Here is an 11,264-nt window from a genome sequence, read left to right as displayed (position 1 = left end):
AGTAAACAGGCACAATGCATAAGCAGTGAAGCCACTCACCCTAGTCTGTAGGATCCTGCCAAAGCATTTACACAGGTAATCATCTTCAATATTTGGTATCTTTGATAAATTCCTGATAGTCTCAGTTTTTATGAATATGGGTACCTACACTGTAAGAAAATGATTGAGATAAATGTTGAATCTATCATGTTTAGTTTGAGTATCACATAGCCTTCCAGTAGTCACAATATGAGTGATGACATTCAGCCACCATCTAGCTGGTTTGGATTTAAAGCAGTGAAGTGAGAAATCCAGTGAGCAGCCAAGAACAGAAATCAGGAACCTTTTTCCAAAATAATAATGCTGCAGTGACCTTCCTCCTTGTCTGCATTCACACACTTGCATTAGTGGAAAGACAACTAGGAGGGTAAATTGAATTCACTTTGGCTAAGACTGGCAGTACTTGCTGGCGCTATATAGCAATCCTTTCAAACACATTATTAAGTAAATTAATTGCAAACTCTTCAGAGACCCAGCTTCTCCTCCTGTCTCCTCCAACAGGAGAGAATGAAAGTAAAGCCATGGTGGTAGAACCACCTTTACTCAACATTTTGCAGTCCTTGCTGTGCAGAGCAGTAGATGCTGTGAAGGTCAGTCGGCAGCCTCGAACACAACTGCAACCACAACTCCACCCACCTGAGGAGGATTACCACCTCACCTCTCCTGTCCCTGCAGAGTTTGCCTGGCACCTACACCAGGTATTCATACTATGAACTGAATAAATATTCCAGCCTTAATTCTTGCGTACCATACATAAAAAGTGAAATAAATTTACTATATTAATGGAGGCAACAGATACACGGTTTATAAATCATGGAAGTACTGTGACACAGAGGAGGCAATAAAGCTAGTATTATCTATTGCTACAGAAAAAAACCACTGCAGATACAAAAGAAACAAGGCTTGGGTGAGCTTCACAGCTAATACTCATTATCGTTTGAGAAGTTCACCACCTCTAAGACTGTAAAAAATAGTTAAACCTAGGAAGACACTAAAAACTTAGAAGAGAAAGCTATGAAATGACTTGTGACTGAACTACAAACTGAAAGTTGTACTTTGAAAAACAGACAAAACCCATAGAATAACTGTAAAAAAGTTACTTTCAGATCTGTACTCCTTTCATACCCACGCTAAGAATATAGGTGACGATCAGAAATACTCCTGTGCTTTGCAACAGTCATCAAGCTCAAAGCAACAGCCTTCTGTAGTACAGACACAGAGCAAAGCAACAAACAAGCCCTGCAGGACTAACAAAGTAACCTTGTTGGCTCTTGATTGTAATATACTGAGTACAGAAAGTATATAGTGGTGAAGGAATACTCGGCTGTGAATTAACAAATGAACAATAAGGGCCCCAAGGAAGAAGTTTTTACCTACTTTGCTAGCTACTCTTCAGCTTGTACCACCATATCGTCAATGCTATATTGTTAGTTGAGAAACATGCTCATGTTGCTGAGCAGGAAGACAAAATGGGGCTTTGGACATCACTCATCAGGTGCTGATGCACATACTTCTATTGGTACTTCCTCCTGTTACTCCTGTAAGGGCAATACATTAAATGTAGCATGTCTAATTTTGGCAACAGCAGATAAATTATAATAAAGGCCTGGAAATTATTATAAATGCTGCACTTCTGGAAAATCTACTTAAATTACAGGATAAAATAGTAAAAGCAGCATGTGCTAATACCTGGTTCTTATTTTTAATGTTTAGTACAAAAAGCAAGATCACAATTTCTCCTCCTGGCTATTCCACCAAACACTTGAATAAGAAAGTGTTTTGAGATATAGCTAATTAAGAGAATGCAGCTAAAGAAGACTGAATTATTTTCTATAGAGAAACATGAAATGAAGTAACTGAAGGCATTAATTAAAACAATTTACTTGAATATCATTAACTTGTTTAGCAGAAGTGAATATTCAGAACTAAAGCATCCTTACTTTGCTTTATCTTAATTTACTTCTCAAGCACATGGTGGCCTCTTCAATCCTGAATACACATATCTGTAATTTTAATCTGGTTTGAGTAATCCGCTTTAACAATGAACTCAAGATATATTCTCTTAGGTACTCATGTCTCCTGAATAACTGGAAAAAAAGGAACTTAAACTGATAAATGCATTTTAGCTGAAGAACCACTTGTTACTATTATTAGAGAAGAGAGATTAAAAAACATTTTTCTCCTAAAAATAATTAGGTGAGAACAATGTACAGTGTATGCATTTTCTACATTTATAAAAATCCAGTGATAGTCATGGGTCTGAAGTCTTCACTGTCACGGTGCCCTGATTTTAACATGGCAATATTTTTATGTCACCTGAGAGCCAAACATTGAGATGATCGTTACCTACACTGGTATTATACCTATAATACCATCTCTGTAATGTTATGAAGGGGAATTTGAGGGGAAAGAAAAATATATTAAATGATCCATGCAGCACTGAGCCATAGACAGTGACTTAATTAGGGAGAGAATGTAGATTCACTGCTGTTCCTAACTTTTACTGACAGACATCAGACTTCCCATAGCAAAGCATAAACTGCCTTACAAAGTCAAATTACCCAACAGACTGCAGACTTTCATTACCAACAATCTGTCTTAAGCACAGATAAACTCTGGCTCTTTAGTCAGTAGTTAACTTCTGAAGGAGGAGGGGAAATGGAGAAAGAAAATAGCTTTATACCATTAGAGACATCACTGCAATGTGGCCATATTTGCCTGTGCTTTTAAACTAGTTTCCCTCCACTGCAAGAACAATTATTTCAGAAAGACACCCACTATGGCAGGGACCAGTGGAGTTTATTTATACCTGTAAGCAATACAGGCTACACAGCAAGGAAGATCTATCCACATGTTGTCACTTAGGAACTCTGGTCACAGACCAGGATCACAATGTGTTAAGATTTGGCAGACATACAAAATGATCTCAGTGCACCTGGTTCTGATCACCCATTTCAGCATACAAAGACTTCAAGACTTTCATCCAAACTGCAGAGACCACTGGAAAGGCACCATTGTTAAAATGTATTTGTCTTTGCAGAAAGCTGCACATACTCAAAAGGAAAATATCCAAGGCCTCTGAATTGCTAGCATTAAGGAGATAACAGTAAGTCAAGATTGCAGATTTCAGATTTGATGGAAACTTAAAAGAACCAAAGCATACAAATTTTATTTTGCTCTACACAATACCAGGTAATACACTTTCTGGTGTGAAATACTTCATTGAAAGTTGCAACTTAAATAATTTGTTTCCCCATCCCATTGTACATATCATCTGCTAAGTCAGCAAAAGAGGAAAATTAGGCAGAGAGTAAAGTGACCTGCCCATCCATATTCAGTTACCTTGAAAAGGAGGAGTATCTGAGGCATGTTACTTGGGGAGAAGAGACTTTATTGCAGCAATTTCATAAGGCACAACTGCTCTTCACAGATATGTATTTTGAATTCCTTCACTGGAAAAGCCATTTGTTAATAGCAGCTAAAAGTAATGAAGAAAATATGTGACTGATTAAATACTTTAAAAGCCAGTATTTTGAAGACTTAAAAAATCCCTGAAATAACTTAGGGCACTTGAGCAAAAACCTGAAGTCATGTAAGACACAATATAAGTATAGCAAATGCAAAAGGAGAGTAAATTCCTCTTTTGCCCCCACATGTTGACACCTGCAAGTCAGGAGCGGCTTCACACCACAGAGCTGAAACTCAAAGCAGTTGCTAACATTTCCACTGCTGAAATCCAATCATAACAGAAACTTACTCAATTCATGCACCAGGAAAGATTGTCTCTGTGAGAGGTTTTTTGGTTTTGTTTTTTTCAAGGCAAACATTTGAAGTGAGGTAAGAATTCACAGTCTCAACTTTCAATGCAATTTTCAAATCAAGCTCTTACAAAGATGGGTCAATGTTGCCTTGTCCTCTTGAGAAAAATCTCATGCATATAGTCCCAAAATCTTCCCTGATGAGACTCATTGCGATGAATCATAGCAGTGAGGGCCTCACCCTGATCAAGACTTTGCCAATAATCCTGTAGCCACATTTCTTTCCAACTGAAAAAAAAAAAGACACCATCACAAACAATTAAAAAAAAACCAAATTAGTCTGTAGCTGTAATAGTACTGAAACTATATTTTTCTTTCCCTTAAGAGGAAAATAGGCCCAGAGATGGTCATAACAAAGTATGTTGTTACTGTGCCACTGTGCTTCAAGTCATTTAAAGAAACTTGCTTTGAATATTCTCTACAGCAAATGTAAGTTCACTGTTAGCTTTATAACATTCTAGAAATATCAGCATATACTGTAATGTTAACTACAGAGACTAAATTACTAATTGTAGAGAATAAAAACTTTTATTAAAATAAAATCTATCACACAGTCATTGTATTATTTTGAGAGTAGCTTTCCCTGGCCAATATGCATATAACAGCCTAAAAATCAAATTTTTTTTCAGATAATCCATTTTAAGAATTACAAACTCAGATTACACATGACAAACATCATTACATTCCTCAACACAGATTCTATTCTTTATCTCCAGACTACGTGTTTGAGTATGGGCTGTCTCTTCTTCAGTGCATAGAGTCTCAAACTTTTCATAGTACAGACTGTATCACTGCAAATTTCAGCAATTCTCTTCCAGTTCATGATCACAGGGACTATTTTTCTCACTTGTGTTATATCAAGGTATGCCAATTATTTCTCTCTTCTCCATTATTTCTGCTACCCAGAAACAAAACACAGATTTGGGAGAAAAGGACCAAATATGTTGCTCTTTGTAATATATGCACATGAATTACCCAATACTTGTTAGCTTATATACAGAATTTTTTGCTGCTTCTCCCTCCAAATCAGAGAAATAAGTACAGTGGTTCCTGCCTTCCCTCTGTACACCATACACTGAATCCTGTGTGACTGCACTGCCCAGAAGCAGATCTTGCCCACCACTCCAGGAAGGCTGAAAGAAATGCACAACACATCCCAGTGGCTGTCCTTGTGGAGTGGCAAACAGCTTGTACACGATACCATCAGCTTCTGTGGTCAACAGCATCACCTGTGATGGCTCATTTCTGCAGAGCACACCAACACAGATCTCAAAGCAAAGCTTTTAACACAGATTCCAATGTGAAGGATCATAGACGGAGGCTTACTTCTGCTTTAAAAAATAAATATCTGCCAAAAGGTTCCTTTGTAAAATGCACCACTTGGATGCACTGTGAGATCACATTGCCTACCAGTTAAATTCATTAACCTTTGTTCAAGGACTGCCAACATGAGTTACTTGCTTTTCACAGCACTGAATAAGGGCACATGTTTGGAAAATGAGTCCACTTGCATGAAGTACCAGATCTAAGACTAAGTGGCAGCAGGGAACAGAAGAAAAGAAAACATTTTCCAGATGAACTCTACAGAAACAACACTGAAAGGAATTCCAGTATCCAAGTGAAGACTTTATTGAAAGTAATTTTAAATTACTGCTGTTCTTCTTTCAAGAAAATAATTTCACTCTAATTCTGTAAATTGGGAAATATCCGTATCCCAGGATGAACAGGAGTGTACAAATCACCAGAAACTACCAACTACAGACACCTGAAACGTTATTACCACGAGATACAGATCTATCTTTAATCCTGGATGATAATGGGATTCTACTGCAAGGGCCATCCTACAGTGTACACCTGGAAAATCTGATACACTGTTAATGTTTTTTCTCATCAAAACTAAACTGTGACATCAACATAAAATGGAACTAGCAAAACCGTGATGGTTTCACAATTCCTTTATCAAAGGCACACACAGATAAAAACCACAGATAAAAACTTATAGTAACTGGAAAGAAATTGTCACATAGTGTTCTTATAGTTACATTCTCAAACATCCTACTTTTGGAAAATGAACCCTTATCAATGAAACAAACCAAACATTTCTCTTACAACGATGGGAGTTTGAGAATAACTAGAGATTCTGGTTTCTCCTAAACAGATATTATACTCAGCAGCAGCACTACAACTCACTATTTTCTGTACAAAGCAGCTAAGAATTCAATAGATTGTAGTGACTGACCATAATCTGACACCGACAACTGCTTGTTCTACAGCCTTTTTCCTTAAGCTCACTTGGGTGTGAAACCCAGCAGTCCAAATGCAAGTGAGGCTGCAAGCATAAGGATTTAGAAACCACATCTCCACACATACAGCTGAAGGCACTGCACAGAGAGACATTCTGATTGCTGCAGCATTTCGTCAATTCAGCACAGCTACCAACCCTATAAACAAATTACATCTGGGAGTCAGGGTTACAGAGCATGCAAATGCGTAGTGTAACCTTTCTGTAATTGGGTACGTGCTCTAAAATAAACTCCTTTGTTGTCCTCTGAGTTCAGAAGGCTCCAGAACTACAAGTCACAGTGTGTGTTTGTAGGCAGACCTTGCATGTTGCATATAGTCTATCACATGTATCCCCACTAGATCTGTGTCATTTTTCCACAATAATGTTTTCTGAAGTAACAAAACACTCCATTGACTAGCTCAGTAGGCAATCATCTAAATTGATCACACTGTTAAATAACATTACTGTCAAACTCAGACAAAATATGGGCATGTTTAGCTAATGCTTTGATGGCAATTTTATGCTATTGTCACACTACTTAGAATTTTAAGTAATCATGTTCCATTTTGCAAATAAAATGGTTAAAGCTTAGAAGCTTATCAGATAGAAACCACTGTATTTCACAGGAGATGCCCATGATCATGCCTTGGAAGCTACGGGCACATATCTTTATAAAGTCAATAGCAGTGAATATAAAAGCTTCCCTGGAACAATTTTTCCAGACACATCTCATGACTGCAAATGGGGAGCATAACAGTGAGACATGGAAACTTCCATAGGATGAAACTGTAGCTTGAATTATGGACCAGCTGTTCAAAACTCCCTGCTGATGACCCCTGAGAAGAATGATGGAAACACCTGAGCCTGCAAGTGGCACTGGCAGCCACTCCGTGTGTGCCTTCACAGGTACTTCTCTACTGCCACCTGATTGCTCACACAAAGAAAACCTATGGAAAAGTATGAATACTTCTACAGAGTAGGGTGCTGTGTAGCACACTACAAGGAAAAAAACCCATTTTGGCTACTGATACAAGGCATTACTATAAAAAAACCTCCAGTAAATCAGTCCACCAACAGAAACAAGGTATAAGAAGCTACTCAGTCTATTCTCTGTCCTGCACAGTCCCTCTCCTAAATAAGTGGGCTGGCATCCTTGAACACTGGCCAGAGTTTTGTCACATGAAACAGCATTAAGTCTTGTATTCTGTGTGAGCCTAATTTCTGCTCTGAAGTCTACAGGAGTCAACCAGGCCTGCACTGAACATTGGCAACCCCATTCTTAACGCAGTACTTTGTGAGGAGGTATAGAGCTGCTTTTGCCTCAGGGCTGCCAAGTGCTTTACCATCACTGTACTGAAAAACAACCCTCCCCCAAGCAAAAGGCTAAGATAGAGAGAGAGGACAACCACATTGCCTGAAGTCACAGAGCATTTTAACAGGAATATAGTGAGTGTCTTGAACTCCTCTTTCAACTGCTACCACCACTGTCCAAGCCTCTTGGTCAGCCTCAGTTGAGTACTCAGTTCAGTATTAGCAGAACTCCTACACCACCCACAAGACATAATACATAATGTAACTGGAGAATGGAACAAGAGCTCCTTTAAGTACAAAGCATTATTAAACCTACAGCTCCTGTTATTTGAAGCTTTTTTCCTTCAAAAAGCATAGTATTGGCCATTACCTGTCTCCCTCAGAGAGGTCTTCAACACTTCCAAACCCAGGGGGTTGGCACAGGACATCCCATATGCTTGAACTGAGCTTATTTGAGGTCTGGGAGCTGGAATTTTCCCACGAGACTTTTTGTGTTCCTGCTCCTCTTTGACCCGCGTGTTCTCCTTGTCACAGATGAAACACTCAAGCCATTCAGGTAATTGGGCAGAGTCATGTCATTCACACCCCACTCCCGCTTCTCCAAACTCTCTAGCAAGAAATTGGTTTTTGATTCCATCAACGTTTTTGTACTCTAGATACTTCAAATATTCCTCTCCATTCTTGTCCAGGAAATCAAGATACTTTGCCAGCTCTTGGGGGCTGTCAAAGTCATCTATAAGAATGATGGAGAGGTTGTTTGGCATCCAGTCTCGCACAGCTGGGGAGCCCCGGTACACTGGGACAGCACCCAAGTGCATGGGACGCCACAGCTTCTCTGTCATGTAGTCATCACATATGGCATTCTCCAAGGCCAGATGAAACTTGTACCTGGCAATAAAAGTCATGAATTCAGAATCTTCTGTAGTGGCTGTAGAAGTGTCTCTCAGTCGCTCACTGGGAAGCTCACGGTTATGCAGGCATTTCCCATAGGAGTCAACCTAAAATAACAAACAGCATCTTTACAAAGTGATCTGTTCCCCTGGAACTTGTTTTCAGACCTAGCAGTTCTTGTAAAATTCCTAACTTGGATCAGTTCGTAGCTACCTTAATTGAGCTTCACTTTCACTCAAAGTTTTTTCCCTTGTGACTATTCCTAGAGTTCCAGTTCTCCCAGCTTTAGAGGAAACCAAGTGCTGTTTCAAAAGCAACATTAGCCACACTACAGACTGAGGGGTGAGGGGAGCAGACAGATGTCACCCAAAAATGTATTTACTACTGGAAAAATCAGAAACAGACAAGTAAGGAACAGCATTCTCTATGTCAGTTTAAACATGCCCTTTCTACTTAACAGGGACTCAGTGCTCTTCCAAACAGTTATTAGACGTAGTTCCAGCCAATCTCAGCAGGCTGACAAAATTTTTCCATTTGTTAGACTGAGAAAAACTGATGCACGGAGCTAAAAGAATACTGTCTAAAAATGCGAGACAATATGCTTAAACTGGAACCTGCATCGTACTTTAACAGAACAGTCATTTTAAAAAATTCTTTTGTCTTTGCTTCACTACTCAGTACATGATAACCTTGCACAATAACTGAATCATGACCAATAGAAATAATAGAAACCACTTGAAAAACATGTTTCTGGCAAGTCTAAAACCAGTTTTTTTTAAAAAAATCAATCTAATATCCTTCAAGCTTTTCAAGAGAAAAAAATGCAGTATGCTTTTTTCCTGCTTGGAAAAAACTACACTATTTTACTTTATGAAGCTACTCACCATCAGCTGTACCATAGCAGTACAAGGCATCACAGAAACAATACGGTCCTACCATAGCACAGGTAAGGAGCAGATTCTCAAAACGGAGCAACCTGCCTTTTAACTGCACTCCTGTACTTTCAAATAGGAGTGAGGCTTGTAAATGGACAGCTTTCCTGTATGCTAACTTCAAAGTCCAGAGATTTCAGCACCTTCTTGCACAAGACTGAGCTCATTCAGGCTTTGCCCAGCTTGTGACTGCTCCCGAGTCTGGCCAACTCCGTAACTAACATCTGCATCAGGCCTACCTACTGACATGCGGTGTAGTCTAGATCACGCTTTGGGAAGGAATACAACTAGTTTTTCTGTCCAGCTTGTAGTCAGCATGCATCCCGTTATGATTCGTGTCTTGGCTAAAAACAAGGACAAACAAACCCCATTAAAACGAGGCGGTAGAGGGGGGCAGCCGGGTGTTCCCAGCTCCGACAGCAGCACTACGCCACAGCTTCCCCCCTGGACTCAGCCCACCTACCTGGATGTACTTCATGAGCTCCCGCACGTAGCGGTCCCTGTCCGAGGGCACATCGCAGTGGGACTGCATGTACAGCACCGGGCCGTAGCCCTTCCGCCGCCACGCGTCCTTCTCGGCCAGGGCCACGGCCGGGGCCCGCAGGTAGCCGGTGCCAGGCAGCCACTGCAGCGTGAGCGGGTAGTCGGACTCCCGGCGGAAGGTGGCCGTGTAGTTGAAGAGGCCGGATGCCGGGGCGAATGCGAGAGCACGTAGTTGTTCATGGGGGACTCCTCGTGGAAGAGCGCCCAGGTCTGGTGAGGCAGGCGGGGCAGCGGTGCCTCGTACGCCCTGAAGTCGGTGCCGTAGAAGATGAGCGCCTTCGTGCGGCGGTGCCGGGCCACCCGCCGGCTCCGGGTGACGAGGCAGGAGCCGCGACGGCAGTCGATGCGCTCCGTGTCGCCGGGGAAGTGCGGGAAGAGGCTCCCGCTCCACCACAGCAGGATGGGCAGCGCCTTGTTGCTCCGCGTGTCGTTGTTGCCGGGCCCGCGGTACGACGCGGCGGCGACGAAGGCCGCGCCCGGCGGGACGGCGTCCGGCGCCCACCCCTCCGCCCCGCACGGCTCCGCCAGCCCCTCCGCGGCCAGCGCGGCCCCCGCGCCCCAGGCCAGCGCCAGCGTCACCCACAGGCCCGCGGGCCCCCGCCGCGGCCCGGCGCCCCCATGCCCGGCCCACCGCCCCCGGGCCGTGCCCCGGGCCCGCCCCAGGAAGCGGCGCCGGGCCCCGCCCCGGCGGTGCCGTCACGGGGCGTGGAAGGGCCCGGGCGCCAGTGGCGCCGCCTTCCCCGCCCCTCTCACCTCGTACTGCCGATGCACGTTTGAAGCGGCTCGGAGGGGCAGCGAGACGTACCCCTGCTCTGGCGCACTGTGCAGCCTTGCTGCAGCGGCTCAACGAGGTGACCGAGTTGCAGCTCCCTCCCAACCTCACTGTACCTCTGTAAACCTCTCTGCCTCTACCGCTCCTGCATCCGCCTGTGCTACCACCGGACCCCGCAGTACCTGCAGCTGACAGCGATAAACTCGAGCTGTTCCCCGGAGGCACAGCATGCCACGACTGAACGCACCTGCAGAGAGAGGGCTCCTGGACCAAGCAAGCGGTCAGCTGTTACATGAAAGAGCACCCAGCTTAGCTCCTGCTGAAGACCATAAAGGGAAGGAACAGAAAACACCTTTTACTAACATAAGTCTTGTATTTGGTGGGGTTTTTTTGGTTTGTTTTTTTTTTAATATCTACAGGTTTTAAAGCTCCCTTGACAGCTTCTTTTCTATACCAACCTTGAATAACTCCTATGGTGTTAAAATATTCTGTAAATGGGAACGTGGTTTGGGCTACACTATGTAAATCCAACAGACATATTCTAGAACTACCATTCAGTTGCTCAGTTACACAATTGCTAAAAGCATCAAATTAACTTTTTAAGAGATAATATAATATTTACGAATTATCAGTTATAATATAGGACATTAGTATGGACACAAGGAAAAAGAAGT

At 42.4% G+C, this 11,264-nt stretch overlaps 1 protein-coding gene across 1 annotated transcript; it reads right to left on the bottom strand.

The window, feature by feature from the left end:
• Positions 1-2,817: 2,817 nt before the first annotated feature.
• On the bottom strand, positions 2,818-10,820 carry FUT11 (fucosyltransferase 11). Its single transcript, XM_032116566.1, is given in 9 exon segments — positions 2,818-4,085; positions 7,823-7,863; positions 7,865-7,900; positions 7,902-7,999; positions 8,002-8,071; positions 8,073-8,450; positions 9,739-9,969; positions 9,972-10,439; positions 10,707-10,820. Coding segments are annotated over 9 exon segments (1,584 nt in total). The 3' UTR covers positions 2,818-3,937.
• Between the last annotated feature and the right edge of the window lie 444 nt (positions 10,821-11,264).

Source organism: Corvus moneduloides, chromosome 8 (genome assembly GCF_009650955.1).
Source record: "Corvus moneduloides isolate bCorMon1 chromosome 8, bCorMon1.pri, whole genome shotgun sequence".
Classification (NCBI taxonomy): domain Eukaryota; kingdom Metazoa; phylum Chordata; class Aves; order Passeriformes; family Corvidae; genus Corvus; species Corvus moneduloides.
Note: the sequence above shows the minus strand (reverse complement) of the source record. Positions and strands in the feature narration are given on the sequence as shown.